General features: G+C 38.8%; 1 protein-coding gene across 1 annotated transcript; it reads right to left on the minus strand.

The window, feature by feature from the left end:
- Positions 1-12,287: 12,287 nt before the first annotated feature.
- Positions 12,288-13,192, minus strand: LOC138879591 (secreted RxLR effector protein 161-like). The gene is made up of 2 exons (XM_070159204.1): positions 13,138-13,192; positions 12,288-12,877 (listed from the first exon to the last, which is right to left on the minus strand). Exons 1-2 carry the CDS (start codon positions 13,190-13,192, stop codon positions 12,288-12,290), a joined length of 645 nt encoding a protein of 214 aa, XP_070015305.1.
- Positions 13,193-24,368: the final 11,176 nt, after the last annotated feature.

The following is a 24,368-nucleotide window of genomic DNA, read 5'->3' on the forward strand; positions in this document are numbered from 1 at the left end:
CTTAAATCAGGCCCTCGGCCTCACTCAGTCATCAGTCTCTCCAGTCTCTCTCTCTCTCGGGCTCACAACATCATGAAACTAGCCCAAAAATAATGATATGAGGTATCAGTAAATAACAACAGATACTGAGATATGATATGTATATGAATGCGTATGACTGAGTATATAAAGCAATGAAAGCAAATAACTCAATAGCAGAAATGACCTCAGTGGGTCCCAATAGGATAAACATATAGTCTAGACATGGTGTCTAACATGGATTACAGCTCAATTACTCAATCACATGGTAAAAATACAGATATCAACAAAATAGGGCCACTATTCTGTGCCCTGGAAATAACAGAGTCACAATTCACAAGGTGCACGCCCACACGCCTGCCACCTAGCATGTGCGTCACCTCAACATCAATCACATAACATGTAATTCGAGGTTTCATACTCTCAGTACTAAGTTTAGAAGAGTTACTTATCTCAAACAAGCCAATTCTGAACGCCGAACAAGCCACGCAATGCTCCAAGAGTGCCATCTCATGCATAGCGACCTCCGAACGGCTCAAAACCCAATTTATATGGTGAAAATCTCCTCCAAAAATTGTCCAAATCCGACCTCTCCAACTCAAACTATGACGAAATGAATAAACCTTTCATATTAAGTAATTTTGCCACCTGGTCTACCTTGTTTTGCATGCCAAATGATCCCGAAACGTGCTTTTGATGTCTCCAATGGAATCCTTGTAAAATTTTGGTTAAGAAAGGCTTTTGAATCACTCCATTTGACCTTATAATGAGGGATATTTGTTGGTTTTAATATTTGGTAATAGTGCAGATTTTTAAATACGAAGTCAGTGGCAATTTCGTAATTGATCTGAAAAATCTAGCAACCCAATTCTTAGTAAAATGACCATAAAATTCTTATATGATGTCCAAATTCGATGATTCTTTTTGCTATGCATCCAAAATTACGATACGGATCTAATGCTTCAATCTTAATAGAAATTGGAGCTTATTTGCTTAATTTGGTACCATTTATGCTTGAAGAAACAACGTCGAAACATAAGAAAAACGAGCGCAATACAGCCCAAACCTATCCGAAACTCACCCGAGCCCCTCGGGACCCCGTACGAATATACCGACAAGTCTCATAATATAAATCAGACCTAATCGAGGCCTCAAATCACGTATAACAACATCGAAACGATGTAATACACCTCAAATCAAACTTAATGAACTTTCTAACTTTCGACTTCCAAAAACTCGCGCAGAAACATATCAAATCAACTTGGAATGAAATCAAATTTTGCACACAAGTCTTAATACATCATACGGAGCTACCCGTGCTCCCAAACTATCGAGCGAAGTACAAATGCTTAAAATGACCGGTCAGGTCATTACATTCTCCCCCACTTAAACATGCGTTCGTCCTCGAACGTGGCAAGCCTTGTTCCTAAGCCGTCAAACCGCCGTGTAACCTTACCATGCATATACCCGGGGGTGATCCCACGTCACCCTATTACATATAGGCCTGACAACGACCACATAACTAAAGATCATTAATTCAACCTTAGCCCATAAACCTTGGAATCCAATTTCTTTTCCAACATTCAAAATTTCCTAAAAGATTTGAACTTCGCATCTACATACTATATAAGCCTGAACAAGTTGTATCGAGTCATAACCATAACCCAAGATGTAATCACCAGGCATATTACACGACTCTCATACTTGTAGCAAAATTTCTGATCACATTAGCTGCTCAAAACAACCCAATACCGGTAATAAACCTCATGTCAAACAAAACCTCGTTCTAAAGCCTTTGTTTACTGCAGATGATGAAAGAAACATGCAGAAACTCATAACCATTTATTAGATCAACATGTATTTCATGTAGCTCCCTCTTCCTCGACAAGAACTATAGCCAATCTCTAAGCCAACTTCCGATATTATCCTTCCAAATATACCCCAATTAAATCCGATAGCACTCATTCTAGGTCAGACGACCTCAACTCATCTAACATAATCACTCTAGTGACATGCCACATCAACACGATATAACACAACAACACGTGCAATCCATGCACCAGTAAACAACAACCCAAATGTACTCAAATCGTAAAAAATGACTCAAACGAGAGAACTATCCCGCAACCTTAACAAGGACTGCCACAACGAAATGCCGAAAATCCATCACACACCTAGGACAATCACACGAATCTAACACACATGTTTATATTTCAACATAACCCCGCTGCAATGCGTGACCCCATCCAAACACTGGTCTATGGCATATACCTCAAGCCACCTTGCTCAAAATCAACAACCACACGCGATTCAATATCAAGTTTCCAAAGTGCATTACCATAACCATGGAGAAGCAAATGACGCAATGCTACACAAGCCTGAAAGAACATAACCAATGCGCAATCAATCATGCAACACCCAAATACCCATCTCGCTCAAATTTCGCTGTAAAGCCCACATAGAACCGCGCGATACGTGCATATAACCAATGAATCACAAACCCTCGTAGCATAGAAGAGTAACTCCTAGGTCATTGCAGAACTCGAATAAGCTCAACCACAACCGAGTAACACATCCCTCAACAATAGTAGTACAGAGTCAACCAATCCAACCCGATGTAGAAACATCCTCATTGGGCCTACCAATGGATCCTAAATCAAATTTGGTCACCCAAAAATAGATATATAACACGCCAAAAGTCCACAATGATAGAACTGTAAAGCATACTATCATCTGTCTAGCTCTGGCCACATCTTCACAGTTCACAACCACGAAACAATTTTTTTCTGAGAATTCCTGGTCTCCAAATTCATAGAACACACGAATCACCTTATATAATCCCAACTACACTGCTCGAATGTCTAACACATCTCTCATACACAATCATCCCCCGAGGAATACTTATATAATTCTTTCGTGCCACATAGAAAAATCTGAATATCAGCAATTGATCAACCAAGCGAGTACTGCAATACCAAAGAAGCATCCATAAATCAAAACACAACGCCCCTTCTGAAACTTACACTCTTATCAAGCCATATCTAATAGTAATATCATTTACCTAGACATCTGATACTGTCCGTGCTGCCTAAGAATTTATATCCTTCCCTTCAAAACCAAATTGTGACCTTGCACATGCCAGTCTCGATCCCACACAATACACCGCATATACCATGCCATCATATGAAAAATATGAGAACTTAATAATCCACTCCGAGTCACAAGCAACTACATACTCAATTAGCCAAGAACTTTCTATTTGATTTCATCCAGAGAAAATCACTATACATCACATACTCCCCATGCCAGTAACAAATATGCTCCTCGAACTGTGGTAGAAACTATTGAGATCTTTTCAAAACCCATTTGCACATAATTAAGCCATCAATACTAAATCTTTCTAACTCAACCAAGCCACGCAGGTCACCAAAAACCCAAAAACATTGCCACGAAATACCTGTAGAAACTCATCACATCATAAGCACCCAAAGAACCGATCATATCCATTATTATGCCGATCTAACCTACTACCAAGTTGTCCTATTCCTTTGATTTCCTTCTGAATTACCTTCAAATTGATACTTCTCCTCTCCATAATACCAGAATCCTCAACCAAAACTCACCACATGAGACCCTAGCATAAAGCCACACCGCCCTAAAGTTCATAAGCCGCTGAATGCTCTCTTAAGAACCCCAAAAGTACCACAACTGAGATACATACTCTAAAGAGACCTTCTGTGAATCTAAAGTTGTTCATTTTACCTTCTTGCTACTGAATGTAGAATCCATATGATATAGAAATATTGCGAGTCTCTACACCATCCAATGAAACTCTCAGCTTCTAGCCATGTACAAATCCGCAACATTCTCAATTGCCACGTATAAATCTTAAATTCATTAGAACCATTCTCGAGAATTATCCACTCTGCTCAAATCTCAATTAAACTGATCAAACGGACCGAACGACCAGTGCCCATTTGCACACCAATGCCCTAAGAAGCAATCCATACTTCTAAGCAACCAAGTGAATCCCTACTCCATGTATACTACATCCTTTACGAATAGCAACTCAAACCTCTCATGATTCCCATATACCTATAGAGTGTAATACAACCTGTATCCATAAATTCCCTTACTCGAGTCATCCTCGATCTCAACCTCTACAAGTCATAACTGATTCATAAGTATACCTCAAACCGAAACCATTACAACACATAATTGTGTAATCCACTTATCAATAGCAGACTCCCCCACTTGGTTCAAAGCCAAGGAATAAAACATCTAATAACTTACAATACCCATACTCTGTTGCTGCCAAAATCCCGTACTACTGAAATTCAACTAAATCCTTCTTAAGCTCGTGTAGCACAAACCATATAATACCTCAAATCACACAAATATAACCCACTGGTAGAAAAGAAAGCCTCCACACAACATCACAAAATCACACATCCGTAGATTACCTCGCAAGTTATAACCCACATGCTTCACCTCAAACTAACATCTCTTTATACCCTTTCACAGCACAACTTTATGCATTTACTAAATCTTCTTGAGTCTGAACTCACCAACAAGTCATGAGAACCTAATTCATTTCACAGTTAAAAAACATGAAAGATCCCCCTATACTCATAACTCGAGGCTATACGTCAAATCAAGATGGAAATTGAGTACCCAATAGTCCTTTCTACACCTCAAGAAAACCCTTCTCGTCACATTCAAACCATATGAACACATCTCGCACTCATATCATACCCATCACATAGCCATACAACCGCAAATTCCACTAATAGGGGCATTATCAGACATATAAATCCAAAAGCACGTGCTTACACAATCAACATCTTTATGCTCAAGTAACAGTCAAAACCCAGCCTCAAGTCCTCCAGACTGGCCCATCATCAACACACAGAAATCACATCTCACACCTCATCCAGGGAATCACAAGCTGTCGATGCAAATCTGATACTGAGCGCTTATGTGCGCATACGAATGCGTGGAAGGAATTCAAAGAGTTACCCTTCAAGCTGAATCGATGCCGCACGATAAAGAAAGAAAGATGGGAATAATATCCTAAATATCATATAGCCTCTCGAAGATAGGTATGGACGTCATCATATCGATCCACAAGACTATACTAGACACTTGCTCATGACTTGTAGAACCTATGAACCTAGAGCTCTGATACCAATATGTCACGACCCAAAATCCACTAGTCGTGATGGCACCTAACCCAACCTGCTAGGTAAGCCAACTAATATATATCCAGTTTCAATGATATTTAACAGGTCAATTAACCAAAGAAATTATCAAAGTCTTATATATTCTCAAGGACTGGTAGTACAAGTTATGAGCTTCTTAAAATAGAGTTTACAAAGCTGATATGAAATAAATACATCCTCTATTTGAAAAGTACATAAACTGAGTTTTATAAATCTAAGGCTACCATGAATAAGAGACAACTAAGTCTGGATCGTAGGTTCACCTTCAATGCTAGCTCCCGCCATGCATAGTAACATCTGTATCCGAAATCTACACGCAATGTGAAGGAAGTGTAGTATGAGTACAAACGACCATGTGTACTCAATAAGTAACAAATCTAACCTTAGGTTAAAAGTAGTGACGAGCTGGAACATAGGTCGAGTCCAACACCAATAACTAACAACAGTTCATAACAATGTAACGCAAGTAAATAAAGAAGTAGCTCAGAGATAACATGCTCATCCTTTTCATAATTTTCCGAAAAATAGTTCCACTTTTCAAATATATTAGTGAAAACCCAAATCCTTTACCGAAAACTTAAAAAAAATATGAGAGTTTGAAAATTGAAATTTTTCCCAAAAATCCTTTCCACAATAAATAAGATGTTTTATTTCTTCTTTCTAGATAACAAGTGCGAAATACTTCACTATGCCTACATATCTATATGTGTGAAAAGTCATGAATAATGTGATACCGTACAACTTGAGGAAAAATGCATCTATATGCCTGTATGTCATGTGTGCATGTAAATACCATGTATCTCAGAGACGAATCATGTACTCACACTCAGACTCAACCTCACTATCTCGCATTATCTCTTACTGTACTCAATACTCAGCACACTCAGTCACTTAGCACTGTACAATACTCGTTGTGGCGTGCAACCCGATCCACATACATATACATAGTCGACTGCGCCACTGGGGGTGTGTAGACTCCATAGAGGCTCTTCAGCCCAAGCGCTATAATCAGCACGGACAACTCACGTGCTGCACGAACAACTCACATGCTATAATATCAAACCAAGATCCGCACGGACAACTCACGTGCAATAATATCAAATCAAGATCCGCACGGACAACTCACGTGCTGTAGTATCAATATCAGGATCTGCATGGACAACTCACGCGCTACACAGATAGCTCACGTGCCATAGTAACAATATCTTAAATCAGGCCCTCGACCTCACTCAGTCATCAGTCTCTCCAGTCTCTCTCTCTCTCTCTCGAGCTCACATTATCATGAAACTAGCCTAAAAATGAAGATATGAGGTATCAGTAAATAACAACAGAGACTGAGATATGATATGCATATGAATGTGTATGACTGAGTATATAAAGCAATGAAAGAAAATAACTCAACAGTAAAAATGACCTCAGTGGGACCCAATAGGAAAAACATGGAGTCTAGACACGGTGTCTAATATGGATCAAGCTCAATTACTTTATCACATGGTAAAAATACAGATATCAACAAAATAGGGCCACTATTCAGTACCCTAGAAACAACGGAGTCACAATTCACAGGGTGCACGCCCACACGCCCGTCACCTATCATGTGCATCACCTTAACATTAATCACATAATACGTAATACAGGATTTCATACTCTCAGTACTAAGTTTAGAAGAGTTACTTATCTCAAACAAGCCAATTCTGAATGCTGAACTGGCCAAGCAATGCTCCAAGAGTGCCATCTCACGTGTAGCGACATTCGAACAACTCAAAACCCAATTCATATGGTAAAAATTGCCTCCAAATTATTGTCCAAATCCGAGCTCCCCAACCCAAAATATAACGAAATGAACAAACCTTCCATATTAAGTAATTTTACCCAGCCGGTCTGCCTTGTTTTGCTTGCCAAATGATCCCGAAACTTGCTTTTGGTGCCTCCAATAGATTCCTTGTGAACATTTGGTCAAGATAGGCTTTTGAATCACTCCATTTGACCTTATAATGAAGGAGATTTGTTGGTTTTAATATTTAAAAATAATGTAGATTTTTAAATATGAAGTCAGTGGTAATTTCGTAATTAATCTAAAAAATTTGGCAACGTTCTTAGTAAAATGACCATAAAATCCTCATACGATGTCCAAATTCGACGATTCTTTTTGCTATGTCTCCAAAATTACGATGGATCTAATTCTTCAATCATAACAGAAATTGAAGCTTATTTGCTTAATTTCGTACCATTTATGCTTGAAGAAACGACGTCGAGACATAAGAAAAACGAGTGCAACACAGCCTAAACCTATCCGAAACTCACTCGAACCCCTCGGGACCCCGTACGAACATACCGACAAGTCCCTATAATACGGACATACTCGAGGCCTCAAATCACGTATAACAACAATGAAACAATGAAACACACCTCAAATCAAACTTAATGAACTTTTTGAACTTTCGACTTCCAAAAATGCGCGCAGAAACATACCAAATCAACCTGGAATGAATTCAAATTTTGCACACAAGTCCTAAAACATCATACAAAGCTACCCGTGCTCCCAAACTACCGAGTGAAGTATAAATGCTCAAAATGACCGGTCAGATCGTTACAACTACTATTTCCTCGATCATAATTTCAGAAAGATTGATTATCCATCTAATGTTCATCGTAATATCTTCATCTTATGAAATGTAGAGTTTTATGTAACATTTGAACGAAATATAAATAACTTTGACAACTTTATTTTATTGGTCTCATTTTATTTTTAAACAATATTTAATTATGAACTAGTGTTAGAAAAATGTATTTTCGATGATTTATACTTCAATACCACATAAGAGGGAGGGGGGGGGTGATTTGTATGGTGTCCAATTTTTCGCTTAACCTGATTATAGAAGGACCTGGTTCTTCTATGTGTTCCAACTACTACTATTGCGGAATAATAAGTACAGAAATTAAAGAACATAGAGATTTTATGTGGAAAATGCATGGCTCAAAAGGTGAAAAAACCACGACCTACTTTCAAGTAGGATTTTCCCAAACTCTCCACTAAAATCACTCAGCCAAAAACTACATTTACAAAAACTCTTTTGTAAACCTAGGATTAACTCTAATCCCATTGTAGCACACAACCTCAACTGTTGCGACAACTTCAAGTTAACTCTAACTTAAAAAGTACCTAATACAATTGTTTCTAGATAAGCTGAAAGGTATAATATGAAAACACATACTACAATTGAACTAGAAATAAAAGACAGACACTTGGAACTGATTCTTGTATTTGGTTCAAGTAGCTTCAGGTTTGCATGCTTGAATCACACACAAATTGCTTGCAAAATTGCCTTGCTATTTTTCTCTCAATTCATGTTTAACTTCTGCTTATATGCATTGCCTATAAAAGAGAACAACACTGATATTTATGGAGTTAGTAAATAGAGCTTGACTAGAATTCTGATGCTACTCTTCCTTGATGGAAGAGGTCTAGTTGATCTCAACCTCTAACTCTATCCTTCTCTTAAACCGTGTTCTCTTTTATGAGTCTTTTTCCTTATCCAATATGCAACCTTTTCGATCAGGATCAGGACATATCACTTATGGTAAGTTAGGTTTATCTCCTTCACGTGCATCTCACATGCTTGAGTTGACCATATATGTGCTTCACTAGGATGGACCTGGTCCATGTCTGAGTTCCTTTGCCAGTCTTCAAAACTCACCTTTACTTAGGCCAACAAATTCCCCTTTTTGATTATGACAAACTCTATGCTTTTTATCGCTTAGGTCCTGTCAGAACTCAGCTCAATCATTAATGCAAAGTCAGAAATTTTGTTAATTATCATCAATGACCAGGTTCATTAGGTTATAAACATCACTTATTCAGATTATAAAGACAATATCTCTTCCCCCTTTTGGCATCATCAACAAATTGCATAAACAGAGTGTGATTACTAGATTTTATAAATTACTCATGGCCACTAGGGCAACTTCAAGTGCAATCATGGATTAATCATCAGTAATCAACCAAACATATTCAAACTATCAAGGAAAGATAAATAGTCAACAAGAGCAAAAATAGCAAACTGCATTGATAGAGAATATGATTCTACCACAATCCATAAAAAGAAACAAAAACAGTCAAAACATGAGCAAAACAAGAAAAAACCCTAATCTGGGTCACTGAAAGGTCTAGACAAGGTTTAGGAAATGAAGGCTAAAGAAATTAAGGCTTAGAAGAACTAGAGGGTTGAATTTTGGCTTCGAGAAGGTACAACATGTCTTGAAGAATGCCATCATTCTTCTCCTTTTCCTTTGTGAGCTCAGTTTTGAGAGCATCTCTCTCAGATTCAACCTCTTCTAAATGAGCCTTCAGCCTAGCTATCTCAGCATCTTTTGCACCACTTTTCTGTACTAGAGCTCTGACCTGGCTATTGATAGGTGTGTTTTTAGATGAACCAGGTTCATTGGTAATGGAATTGACCTCATAGTCACAAGCAATCAAAGTGTTGATTCCAAAATGGTCTTTGCTTGTAGCCATCTCCCACTTCTTTAGTGACACCTTGCAACAATAAAGAACAGTAATGAGAATAAAATCATAAGGAGTGGCATGGACCTTGGAGCCATTGATAACCCTGTCAAGTAGCTTGATAATAAATGCAGGCCAGTTGATCTGTCTTTCACTTTCAAGACACTCTATCAACACCAAATCCATGTAGTTAACACTGTGTCTTCTTTCCTGCGCAGGCAGAAAACACTTGCTGACAAATTCAAATAAGACTTTGTGGCATGGCTTCATTTCACTCTTATGCACAACCTTGGCCTCATTCACTTCTATGACATCACAGAATTTCCTAGTAATGGCAAGGGCAGTAAGAAGGGAGACCAGAATTGGCCATCTTTGCCTTGTGTAGTCATCATACCCCTCAGAAGGAATGTCAAGGATTTCACCCAGCTCTTTTGCATTAAACGTCACTTGAACCCCTTTCACCTGATTGGTAACTCTGCCATCCTTGACCTCTGTATTGGCCATAAACTCAATAACCTCATTTCTTGCCAGCCTGCCATCCAACTGAAGGACCATGTCCTTCCAGCCCTGAATAGCTAGAGAATCAACCAGTCAAACCATCCTTGGTTCCTCCAAATCTTTTAAAAGTCTACTCTTCAAGATTTTTCGTTTGCCAAACATGGCCAACTTATCTTGTTCATAGTCAGATTCACCCTCTTCTTCACCACTCCAATCTTCTTCCTCAGTAATCTTAACTTACTTGGCTTTCACGGCAGACCTTGTTCTTTTAGCCAAAGAAGAAGGTTTAATAGCCTTGGAAACAGATGAAGACTTCTTTGAAGAAGTCTTGGTTTTTTTGGAATAGGGATCTGAACCTCCACATCCCTAGTCACATATTCATCTTGATGGACCGAGTCCGTCACATCCACATCAACAGCCTCAACAGGCTCTACAACCTTAGCTTTCCTTTTGTCCATTCGTTTCTCCTTGTTTTCTGCCATAGCCTTTTGTAACTCATCCTCACTCTGCTTCAACTTACTCCTTGTGTTCCTTCCTTTTGGTAGAGGAATCTCAGCAGTTGTTAGAGAAGTAGCCTTCCTTTTCTTGGTAGTTTTTACAGTACTGGGAGCTTTTGGTGTTGGGGTTCTCCTTTTTTTGGGGTTATAGCTTACACCCACTTTCTTCAGAAGGTCTGCTAGGGTCTCCTCACAGATGAACCAGGTTCATCTGCATGTGAAATGAGATTGATCAACCCTTTAGCAGCCTCCCCTGAACCACTTCCCCCTAACTTCTTGCTACTCTCTACCATATTTTCATGGTCATCCCCACAGATAGTTGGTCTAACCATTTCAGAAGTGGGTGAGGAATAAGCCACTTCTTTCCCTTTTTCCCTCACATCACTACTCACACCCTCACTCTCTTTTTTTCACTTTTATTTTTACCTCTTCTCCTTCTTGACTCAGTCATTACCACAATCATAACAGACCCAACCAGTACAAAACGGTTTTCCAAATTTTTAGCTAGAATAGAACGTACCTCAGAAAGGGGATTTTGCGCTTTCTCAGAATCAAAAGACCCAGTTCCTTCCCCCTCACTCGCAGACTTGAAAGAATCATCAGAATTTTTGGAATCTTAGGCTTGAATAGCCTTTAATTTGACGTTTAGTTTCTTTAAAAGAGCACCTGTAGCCACAGTTTTGCGAGCAAACATCTTCACTCGCCTTCTCTTAGGTTGGAAGGTTGTTCTAGGTTGAGGAGTAGTGGAGGAATCAGATGGTATAGGTGGTGGAGGAGTGCATGGGTTATCTTGGGGGTTGGTCATCTTTGCTAATTCTAGAAGAGGATTTTTGAATTGGGTTTTGGAAGAGAGAAGAGTAGAGAACGAAAGATAATTGATGATTTAGAGAATTATGAGAGTGGCAGTGATGATGGTTTTTAAAGAGGGAAGGTTAATTAATATCTAACGACAACTTTTTGTAGTCAATTAGAAGTCCAATCAACCTGAAATTTTAGGTTGAACGAGCAGTTAAGCTTCCCTAGATTCTAGGCATTTTATGCGGTGAGGATTTTAATAGAGACGGAACTAGTTCAAACTCAAAAGGATAGGTTTTTCTGACGTTTTTGAACATAGGTAGGACTCTGCTCATGAATTAAATATTAATATTTCGAATTGTGTAGAGTGTAGAAAACATACCTTGTTATTCAGATGAACCAGTACTGATGAACCACGTTCTTCACTAAGAATCCTCTCGATCATGCCTCAATTTATCAAAATAGAGAAAATTTTGTTAGAGATCAGTGAGTCATATCAACCATGTCACAGGAGTATCCTATTTACAGTATGAGGCTGAGCAAAGATTAATCTAGATATTTGCACAAGTTCTAGATTTTCTAACCAAAATTTTTTTTCGCTTTTTTTTCATTGTGCATTCTGAATTGGTCCCATTAGGTGATCTTAATCATCCCTAATTCTAACCTGTTCCTTTTAAAATGATCTTTACTCAGTGCTTTTGTGAAGATGCCAGCAATCTATTTATCAGTAGCACAAAATTCTATAGTAATAAGTCATTTCTCATAGTTGTCCCTCAAAAAATAGTGTCTAACATCTAAGTGGTTAGTTCTCTTATGATGAACCGAGTTCTTAGTCATATTAATAGCACTAGTGTTATCACAGAAAATAGGGATGCAAACAACTTCAATACCAAAATCCATCAACTGTTGTTTGTTCCACAGCAATTGAGCACAACAGGAAGCAACAACAACATACTCAGCTTTAGCAGTAGATAAGGCCACTGAATTTTGCTTTTTAGTAGACCATGACACAAGACATGAACCAAGGAAGTGTGTCATACCTGAGGTGCTCTTCCTATACACAAGGAAACCTACAAAGTCAACATCAGCATATCCCACTAGGTTAAAGTTACTACTTTTTGGATACCAAAGACAAAGGTCAGTAGTGCCTTTCAAGTATCTCAATATTATCTTGACAACAGTCAAGTGGGATTCCTTTGGATTTTCTTGAAATCGAGCACAAAGCCCTACACTGAAAATAATGTCAGGTCTGCTAGCAGTAAGATACAAAAATGAACCAATCATACCCCTATACAACTTCTGATCAACAGATGAACCAGGTTCATCTATGTCCAATTTTGTGACTGTTGCAATAGGAGTATCTATTTCCTTTGATTCTTCTATTTTAAACTTCTTAATCAACTCTTTTGCATATTTCTACTGATGGATCATGGTTCCATTTGAGTTTTGTTTAATTTGTAAGCCTAAGAAGAAATTAAGCTCACCCATCATACTCATTTCAAATTCACTCCCCATAAGTTTAGCAAATTCCTTACTTAGTTTTTAGTGGTTGCCCCAAAAATTATGTCATCAACATATATTTGTACTACAAGAAGATCCTTACCTTTTTCCCTCAAGAATAGAGTGCTATCAGTTTTACCTCTCTTGTAGCCAGCCATGTTCAAGCAGGAATTTGGATAGTCATTCATACCATGCTCTAGGAGCCTGCTTGAGTCCATAGAGTGCCTTGTCTAGTTTGTATACATGATCCGGACACTCCTTGCTTTCAAAACCTGGAGGTTGTTTGACAAACACTTCTTCCTTTAAGTAGCCATTTAGGAAGGCACTCTTGATGTCCATCTGGTGAAGAGTAAATTCCATGTATGCAGCAAAGGCTATGAGGAGTCTAATTGCTTCCAACCTTGCAACAGGAGCAAAAGTCTCATCACAGTCTATGCCTTTCTCTTGGCTATAACCTTAAACCACCAACCTTGCCTTGTTACTTATAACAGTTCCATTTTCATCAAGTTTGTTTTTGAAGACCCATTTTGTGCCAATTACTGATAAGTACTTGGGTCTTGGAACCAGATGCCAAACTTGACTCCTTTCAAACTGATTGAGTTCATCTTGCGTTGCATTTACCCAGTATGCATCCTGCAAAGCCTCAGTAACATTTTTAGGTTCAATAAGAGATAAGAAAGCATCAAAAGCACACAAATTCTTTAATTGAGATCTAGTTTTAATTCCAGAAGTTGGATCCGTAATTATGTTTCTCAAAGGGATGAGAACTTTGATACTTGTAAGGTTTCACAACCAACTGGTTTTTGTTTGACGTTTCTCCTATGTCCTGCTGCTGAGAAACAGGTTCATGGACATGTTCCATTTGGGAATTAGATTCAGTTCTTCTATGTTCGGTTTCCCCTGTCAGGTTGCCCTGGATTGAAAAACCTGTTCCATCACTTGTTCCTTCTTATGGTGCGACTTCAGCTTGGGCTGTGACTTCATTTAAACCTTTTACCAGTCCAATAGGTTCATCTTCAAGTTGCTGCATCTCAGAAAGAGTGTTAGTTTCATCAATGACTACATGTACACTTTCTTTGTTACGCCCTGCAATATTATGTCGATATCACCTTCCACAGTATTACATTATGGTGATGTCATGCTTCGCAATATTAAGTTACGACCGTGTTGCACCCAGAAGTATTGTACGTGGAATTTATCGTAAGGTAATTGACATCAGTCCAAGTAAAAGATTATTTGGAGGTTATAAGGAGTATGATATTTCACAAGTGATTAGTAAATTCGTGAAGGTGAGAGGGGAGACAAGTCGAAGAAAATGAATTTCGTTGAAAGTAGCCAATTTGGAATAAAATACGGGTCGAGCGATAATACCCGATAATTATCAACTAACACCATGCAAGGTACCATATGATCACGGTAGTATAATAGATAAATTATGTATGAAGTATTTTAAAAATAAATAGAACTTTAAGTAATTTGTGGTAATTTTTAAATTATATGAGTAATTGATGAATTACCGGGTAACAAGACATTACCCGATTAACTAATAAGTGGATAAAACTTAATTAATTATACTCCAAAAGACATGTGGCAACACATGAAGTGACTAAGCATTAAAATAACCTAGGTGGCAACTAGAAAATGATAATGCATGCACAAGTCTTAGAATTCAAGAACGTTACTTTTTGTTCTTTGAATTCAATAGTTGATAATTATCCTCCCCGCCATGTACAAGTCTTGAATGAGGTTTTACTAGCTTACTATAGTCAACTTATGCTTTCAGTGTTCCGTAATTGGTGGAGCTTGTGTATAGTTTTTTTCACAATTCATGGTGTTCACCTGGTTCTTAGGAGAACCTATGATAAGATTCTCAATATAAAGCTTGGTTTATCATGATTCTTTTATACCATCTCATCAGTTAGATGAATTATGGTTGTAAGATTCATAATCTACTGATTACCAATGAAAAATGGACAAGAGCTAACCCAGAACACATTGTTAAACTACTTGCATCATCCATACATTTGTAAAAGTTGTTGGTGTCATAAGAAAAAAAGTATCAAGTATATGGCCTGTATAATGGATACAAATGAAGAGGAGATGGTGAAGGGAATAACAGTTGTAGTAGTAACGTTACTGGTTTCAAAACGAAATCAAGAAGGATTCCATTCTTACTTTGAAAGGTTGGAAGCTTAATCTGATTTTTGGGTCTAAGTTCAATCCACAAAGGTTTCCAACTGGATAAATATATGGAGTTGTTCCTACTCCAGGTATGTTAAGGCCCTCCCTTCTTTCTTTTGGCATGGTGTCACACCTCCTTTTTCACCTACGCCAGCAGGGGCGTAGGGGGAGTTTTTCCAATTAAGGGACAATCGAAACAGAATTTATTATTTAATTCAGAGTCACCACTTGGGAGATTTATGGTGTCCCAAGTCACCGGTTGAATCCCGAATCGAGGAAAAGATTGACTATGTATTATAGTCCGCGAACCAGAAATCTAAGTAAGGAATTCTATTAACCCGGGAGAAGGTGTTAGGCATTCCCGAGTTCCGTGGTTCTAGCACGGTCGCTCAACTGTCATATTCGGCTTGTTCATCTGATTTTAATACATTTTGAACCTATGTACCAATTTTAAACTTGAACCGCTTTTATCATTATCATTATTATTTTAACAGAGAATTGCAACGTTGTGAAAACGTATCTCGAACCACGTCACATCAATGTACCCGTGGTTATCGACACATTTCGACTCCTTTGAGATTTGGATTTGGGTCACATAAATGTGCACCCGAGTTTAAGAAAGTAAATTATTAAAGGCGCGCCTAAAGCGACTAGCGTATTATCATTTTGGGGAAGGCCGTGAACTTTTGCTAAATGGCCCATCCCGGAGTCTAAGGATTTTTACATACACTTATAGAGGGCCCCACAGCTTATGTATTTTTGTTTGTCGAGGCTCGTCTCATTCACTATTTAAAAGGAATTTGCAACATCGTGGAAATGCATCTCGAACCACGTCACAATTAATGTACCCGTGATTAGCGACACATTTCGACTTCGTTGAGACTTGGATTTGGGTCACATAAATATGCACCCGAGTTTAATAGAGTAAATTATTTAAAGCGCGCCGGAAGTGACTTGCGAGTTATTATATTTTGAGGAAGGCCGTGAAATTCGCTAAACGGCCCGTCACTAAGTCTAAGTATTTTAAAACAAATATTTATTGAGGGCCCCGTAATTTTGTATTTTTTATTCGGCGAGGCTCATCTCACTTTTTATTCAAAGATATCCTAAAGCGACTATGATTTTCTATTTATTTGTTTCTAAGAATAAAGAAAAGTCTAATCGATTTTGTCAAGGGCCTAAAACAATAATTGTAAACCAAATATGTCTCAGGGCTCAAGGATAAGCCCGAAAAATGTGAATTGGCACAGCCAAAAGCCGGCCCAACGTAGTCTTTGGCCCAGGCCCATGCGAATATACAAATAAGGTAAAACCCGGGCCATTCGTTAAAACGCTAAAGCTCAGATGGCCTGGAATTAGGCTGACCACTAGACCGACGCAGCTTCAGTTGAATCAAATCAAGTACCCATCGAAATTACTGCGTCTTTTTACTCAAATGAACAGAACATGGTTTGAAGATTAGATTATTTTAACTACTGGTCCGTTTTTTTACTAAAGGTGAAAGAGCAAATTAAGAGGTAGCTTTGAGTTCGACAACAAGATTGCATATCAAGCCTTCAAAGATTAGACTATTGGTCATACACTTCTACCAATGCTAGTTAACACCTATATATTAAGAACTAATCTGCACGATATGAGTTACTGCAATACAATACATGCTCAACTGGACATCAAACTCGATTTCAAATCCAACTGTTTCCGACTTTTCTTTTTAAGCATAAATGAACACTAAACTACACATACACCCATTGTACTGAATTGCAGTTAGATAGTCACGAAATTGGTTCGAAGCAGTTCAAAGGCGGTTTATTACAAGCTGTAGATTCATCCATTCCAAATTACTTAAACAAACAGTCCTAATTACAATTCAAACCATTACATTCAATTAAAAGGAAGATATAGTAGCTACTGAAGTTTTCCAATGAAGTTAGGTTTCCATTTCATTTTATTTCGGCCAAACTCTACATGATGTGGAGATTCAACATGTACCTGGATTGGAAAACATGACAAGAAGAAGGAGAAGTCAGCAGCAGGTAAGCAGCAGACAATACATCAGCAATGGGATTCAGAACAGCTCCAAAAACCAGTTTTAAAATTAGAATAACACTCAACCACAACCCAGAATGAGTTTGTCAACCAACAGCAATACAGACACCCAAAACAGAACAAACTGAGCTTGGATAAGTTCAGAACAGAATCAATAGACTGCCAAATAGATTCAACAATCAAAAAGGGGAAAGAACCAGTGCTTGGAATCTAAATTCTGCCTAGAACTCAATGGAACAGTATCCTTTCTCTTAAACTCTCTCTTAGAACTGATTCAAGACTCAAAAATGTTCTCTCAGACTGACTTTTCCTCTCTCCGGGTCTCTCCTCTAATTTTTCAGAATCCCCCCCCCCTCTGTCTAAAAATGACTCTATATATAACCAAAACAGACCTGCCCCCTCTGCCTTATCAGATTTTCTGCCCATGATATTCCTCCATCACTACTACATGTTTTGTTCTCTTTTAACTCACTTGTTCCCCACTACCCTTGTCTTTCCCTTATTTAATTGCTCAAACAGGTATGAGCACCTATTCTTAATCCATTTCCTTTAAACCTTCCCCTACCACTATGTCTTGTTCCCCATTAGCACTAAACAAATGCATTAGTTTAATGTTAATTAAGTGTTTTACTGACATCCCACTTAAACTAGCCATTTTTAAACTTTTCAATGCCCAAATTACCCTCCTAAAAGCCCCTGAAATTACTGTCCTACCCAATCCCTTCAATTGGTAACAACCCCAAACAACTATAGCCAATCCAAACTATCAAATTCCTAACAACTGACTCCTAACTCAACTGGACAGATTACAAAACTTCAGATTTGAAAAACCAATAGACTCCCTGATAACCAACTAGACAAGCAATCAACAGCATGAATTGCAAGCAAAGAGAATCACACACTATAGAATAAGTTTTAATTCACAACAATTTGGCTAAACCCAACTACTATCAACATGTGACTGCAATTAGAGATGAGGCAAAGCGAGTTTCATGAAATGAAACCTGATTAATAAAACGAGTCTAGGCTCAGACAATCATGAACCATTTCCTAAGCATTAGGTCTATTGTACAGGCTAACATTGTTGATTAAGGGATCACCATGACAACATAATTGGTAACCTGAACTTGAACAAACTAAACAGACACAAATTCAACCAGTTTGGACCTTAGACTAATGAAACTAAACAGACACAAACTCGCAAACTGGCCCAAGTTTGGACCTTAGACTACTGATCATAATTCAAATGGGAAATTCATGCCAATTTATAGAAGGGGAAGGGACAAAGTAAACAAATGGAACTGCAAGAGTGAACAATCAAACTGGATGTAAAAGACTTGCCCGAATCACAACTCGATAAAAAAAATCGAGGCTCTTCCCATTTTCAAGCCGAGACGGACTTTAACCATGTGTTTTCGAAGGAAAACAGCATGGCTAAAGTCAGTCTCTGGCTCAAAATTCATGGAACCTGGCCTGCCTAACTTCGATCTGGAATCCGAGCTACCCCACGATGATTTGAAAAGAGTCGATCAGGGATTCATGGTGAGGGGGTCCAGGAGATCACATGGTGTGAGTTTGGTGGCATTTGAATGGATTAGGATTTGGGTTGATTCCTTTGATCTAGTATTCGAGGATCTCGGGGGTGATTCGACGAAAACTGAGCGTGGGACTGGAACGAGGAAGTCTTGGGGAAGTTGTGGTATGAAATTGGAGGCTATTGGATGAGATAGGGTTCCGACCTGATTTTTGATCTAATATTCGAAGCACACGGCTGGGATTCGAGGGATAAGAGTTAGGGATTCGGAATGGGGAGATCGAGGGGAATCAGTGGTGAAAAGATAGGGCCGTTTGGACCACCGGAACCGCCGTGAGGCGATTTTCGGTGGGCGGTGCACGGTGGAAAGAGGCGGGGGATCTGTTTGGTCTCTGAAGCTCAGAGACGAAGATGTGAGGGGGGGTATGGCTTTGGGGCGTGGGGTAATGGATTAGGGTTATATACGGAGGGGGTGTTTTAATCCTGGCCGTTGGATCAAGCACGATCAACGGCCTGGATCAATTCACTTAACAGGCACGGCGTCGTTTGGAGTAGTACTGGGGCGGTTTGAACCGGGGAACGGGTCGGGCCAGGGAATGGGTAAGGGCATTGATATGTGACCGTTGGATATGGCTTGATTGAATGGCTGAGATTTTTTGCCATTGAGACGACGTAGCTTGGTACCTATACTACGTCGTTTCACCATCCTGTGAGAGGAGCTGCCTGGACCAGGTTTGGGGTGAAATTTGGGCCTGAATTTTTGGTCCAGAATAATGGCCCAATCCGATTTCACTCTTTTCTTTTTCCCTTTCATTTTCTTTTAATTCCTAGAACCCAAAATTCCGAAATTAAATTGTAAAACCAAGATTATTTTAAAAAGATATTAATTAACCCTTAACAACAATTAACACAAGATCAATCAATAATAAAATCGCACAATTAAATAATAAAAATGACAAAGCTACCAAAATTCATATTTTTGTGATTTTCATTCTTTAAAATAGGACATGGTTTAATTAACTTAAAAATGCACAACTAAATCCTAAATATGCATGCAACATGTATTTTGGTATTTTTCAATTAATTAAAACAAGATAAACATTCACAGACAAAAAATAACTATCCAAAAGGTTACGCAAAATTCTCAAAACTATACCCAAAGGCAATTTGTTTTATTTTTCGATTTCTTTTGGAGTAGTTTGAGTGAAGCAAAAATCACGTGCTCACAGCTGCCCCTCTTTGTCTGAAAACACAAAGAGTTTTCGTGCAAAGATAAAGTGAGCGGATACGAGCGATTTTTGCCCATTGGAATACTCCGTGTGAAGCATTTTTGAAAAGATTTAACCGAACCTTTGCTTCAAAGGTTTCCTACATATCCCTGGCTAGAAGGGAATCAAGTTAATGTAGTTCGGGAAGTTTTGGTAGCCGGGACTACCATGGGACTGAATTTTTGCTGTTACTGCTGCTGCACGTTGTTGCTACAGCTTTTCAATCTCCTTATTACACCGGGCCAAAAGAAAACAAGAAGCTAGACTAAACTGGGGATTACAACATCTTATCTATTTTCAACTTGCTCTTGTAGTCTTCCTTCCGATTTCTGCGATGGGATTCATGCTGGGGGTATTTTGTTGTAACCCTCCGCATTACTGACCTCTGATTCGATCTTGAAATGTATTCCTCTGTTCTGCAGGCGGGCTCCTGACTTTAACAACTTAAAAAGTAACTCATTCGTTCTACGGGTGGGCTCCCGAATGCAACAACTTTAAAATTTAACAACCTCCGTTTTACAGGTGGGCTCCTGACTTCAATCTTGAAATTTATTCTTCTGTTCTACAGGCGGGCTCCTGACTTCAACTACTTCTTAAAAATATAATACCTCTATTCTCCAGGCGGGCACCTGACTCCAACAATGACTTAAAAATATAACAACCTCTGTTCTATAGGCGGGCTCCTGACCTCAATCTTGAAATTTACTCCTCTGTTCTACAGGCGGGCTCCTGACTTCGTTTTGAAATGTACTCCTCGGTTCTACAGGCAGGATCCTGATTCCAACTTGACTTTAAAAGATAATACGACCTCTATTCTACAGGCGGGCTCCTGACTCTTTCAACTTAAAGATATAACACCTCTATTTTCAGGCGGGTCCCTGACTTCAACATCTTCTTAAAAATATAGTACCTTTATTTTTCAGGCGGGCTCCTGATTTCAACAGCTTCTTAAAAATATAACTCCTCTATTTTTCAGGCGGGCTCCTGATTTCAACAATTTCTTAAAAATATAACTCCTCTATTTTTCAGGCGGGCTCCTGATTTCAACAATTTCTTAAAGACATAACATCTCTATTTTTCAGGCGGGCTCTTGACTTCACTACTTCCCAAAACATAATACCTCCATTCTATAGGCGGGCTCCTGACTTCGACTTGAAATTGTAACAACCTCCGTTCTCCAGGCGGGCTCCTGACTTCAACTACAACTTGAGAATATAACAACCTCTATTTTCCAGGTGGGTTCCTAACTTCAATAAACAATTTAAAATGTAACACCTCCGTTCTTCAGGCGGGCTCCTGACTTCAACTACTTCTTAAAAATATAATACCTCCATTCTCCAGGCAGGCTCCTGACTTCAACAACTTCTTAAAATGTAATACCTCTGTTCTCCAGCGGGCTCCTGACTTCAATAAACTTTAAAATATAACACCTCCATTCTCCAGGCGGGCTCCTGACTTCAACTATTTCGTAAAATGTAATACCTCCATTCTCCAGGAGGGTTCCTGACTTCAACTTCTTCTTAAATAATGCGTTTTATTGCTGTTGTTCCTTCCTGCCTCTCGAACCATTTTCCTTCTAACTTGAATCATCCTCTTTCAGAACTGCTTCCCTCAAAACTGGTGTTTTATTCCTCTGAAAACTGCTAGGGATAACACCGATATTTTATTCACAAATATGTTATTTTCCTTCTTCAAAGACTACTTCCTTTAAAGCTGGTGCTTTTACTTCTCTTAAACCTGCCGTGGATAACACTGCTGGGGAATTATCTTCCTTCTTTCAGAATAGTTATTTTCCTCCTTTTAGCAATGGTGGGGATGATACTGATTCAAAGACCACTACCCTTAAAACTTGGGTTATCTTGCTTCTTCCAAGACTTCTTTCTTTAAAACTTGTATTGCCTTCGCCCGTAAACTGCTGGGGATTCCACTTCCTTCAAAACTTGTGTTATCTTCCATCTTCCCCAAGTGGCTATCTGATTTCAAGAAAATTTTTGCAATGAGAGAAAATTTTCTGCCCCAGTTTGATAATCTTCTTTGAGGCCATGTCTTCCCGCTGTCAATAACATTTCCTTTCCCTGCTTCAAATCAAAGAAAACTTTGTTAGTTTAAAATGTGGTGAGTGGTCGTGCCACTCCTGCTGGGGGATAGTTTTTCCCTTCTTCCTTTCCCTGCTTTGAGCTTTATTACAAAACTTGTTGGGGATGATATTATTTGCTGGGGATGATATTCCTTCCGGGGATGGTTTTTCTTTTCTCTTCCTTCCCCGCTCTGTGTTGTCCGACCATCGCGGAACTTGGTCGATAATCTGTCGGAGTTGTTCCTGCATCTCGTAAATCTGCTGGGGATCCTCTTGGAATTTGATCCATAACTTTTCAACTGTTGTTTTTCTGTTTTTCTCCAACTTTCCCTGGAAATTTGGTCCTCTTGGAATCTAGACCCATTCATTATTTGGTCTTGCGACAAACTTCTTTTCGCTTTGTCGCCTTATCTTTGGCTTGTCCTATTCACATTGTGTTTTTGCACCATCTTGGCAACTGGTAATAAGCTCTGAAAATCCTTTTCAAAAATAAACTGCTGGGGAGATAAAGTCTTTAGACCAAGAAATGAAAAAGTGATGATTTCAAAAGATAGAAAAAGAAGAAATCTTTCTGAACAAATGCTGGGGAAAAGGAAAGAAAAGAACTTATCTAAATGATATAACCGATCCCAACGATCATGTCGTGCATTCCGAATTAATCAACCCAGTCTATTTGTATCAATAAATCTTTTGGACGGCCTCATCTTGTTGGGGATAAACAGGCACTCAACTCTTTGCCAAATGCGGATCCTTTCCGCCAATCTTGTCTTGTCGCCTCATACAACCCTTCGAGGGGTTTTCACTGCTAAGACTCTCTCATTTCTCTCAACTCCCATCGCCTTATGGTGCCTGTGAAGGTTTTCACCGATAAGACTCTCTCGTTTTATTTCTCTCAACTTACATTGCCTTATGGTGCCTGTGGAGGTTTTCACCGATAAGACTCTCTCATTTTATTTTATTTTTTCCAGCTGGGGATCGGAGTGTTACCGATATGACTCTCTCTACTGGGGATTCGTTCGGCTACCAATTCATTTCCAGCTTCTTTCGGAGTGTTATTTCTAACTTCCGTTTGCATGACTTGGCACTTCTCGGATACTGATCGGGAGTTCTTTTTTGGACATCAATATGGGTTTTTGTGTATGGCTAAAAGAAAAAGTTTAAAAGGTTCAAAATAATTTCGATGGGTAAAACATTACAACTCTTGGAATCAACTTTCTTTCCCAAAATTATAAACACAACTTCTGCCCCAGTTTTACTTGCTTGGGGATTTTTTGTTTTTTGTTACACTATGACCGAGCCGTGACGCGCCTACGTATCCTTTTTGAGGAATCAGGTCAAACGTAGTTCCCATTTCCTTTGTTTTTCTTATGACTTTTCTTTTGTCTTTAGCATTATTATTTTTCTCTTCTCTTTTTCTTTCATTTTCATTACTGATTCCAAAAGAGGGGTATGAAAGAATAAATAAGGCTCAAAGGGGGAAGCAAAGGTTAAAGTGTTTGGATAGAAGAAAGAATTGCCTCCGTCATTTCATTCTCCGATAAATGCCAAGTACAAACAGACAAACATCAATTGCAATCAAAGGAATTACACATAATATCTCTTGACTACGTCAGAATTGATAGCCATGTCGATGCATCTTCCCTCGACATCGGTCAAACATAAGGCGCCGTTGGATAACACTCTGGTCACAATAAACGGCCCTTGCCAATTCGGGGCGAACTTGCCCTTTGCTTCGGCCTGATGTGGCAAGATTCGTTTCAGCACCTGCTGTCCTACTTCAAATTTCCTGGGACGCACCTTCTTATTATATGCTCTTGCAATCCTCTTTTGATACAACTGGCCATGACATACTGCCGCCAATCTCTTTTCATCAATCAAGCTCAACTTCTCCAATCGGGCTTTGACCCATTTATCATCATCAATCCCAACCTCTTGTACAATTAGTTCGGAATCAGATTGATTTTTTAGACTGGGTTGAAGATCCGTTGTGCATGCCATGTCATTAGAACCAATATAAAGAGAACTGTTCAGAAAGAGAAAAGAAGAAAACAAAGTTAAAACAAAATAAGAAGAAAAAGCTTTCACTTTATTAAAATACGGAATAACAGAGTTTCACACTTTGCCGAATACAAAACAAAACTGGATTACAACCCTGGAATAATCCAAAAGACAAGAAAGAAAAATCAGAGCCCACTACCAAGACTCCCTCCGGGTAGGAAGGGGAGTAG

The sequence above is a fragment of the Nicotiana sylvestris genome, chromosome 10, assembly GCF_000393655.2.
Source record: "Nicotiana sylvestris chromosome 10, ASM39365v2, whole genome shotgun sequence".
NCBI lineage: Eukaryota > Viridiplantae > Streptophyta > Magnoliopsida > Solanales > Solanaceae > Nicotiana > Nicotiana sylvestris.

Excerpts from the sequence above, each read along its gene's own strand:
- LOC138879591 (XM_070159204.1), bottom strand. The coding sequence starts at position 13,192 with ATGGCTGGCTACAAGAGAGGTAAAACTGATAGCACTCTATTCTTGAGG. Across the intron at positions 12,878-13,137 it reads TCTATTCTTGAGGGAAAAAG|TCACAAAATTGGACATAGAT; the intron begins GTAAGGATCTTC and ends CTATTGCAACAG.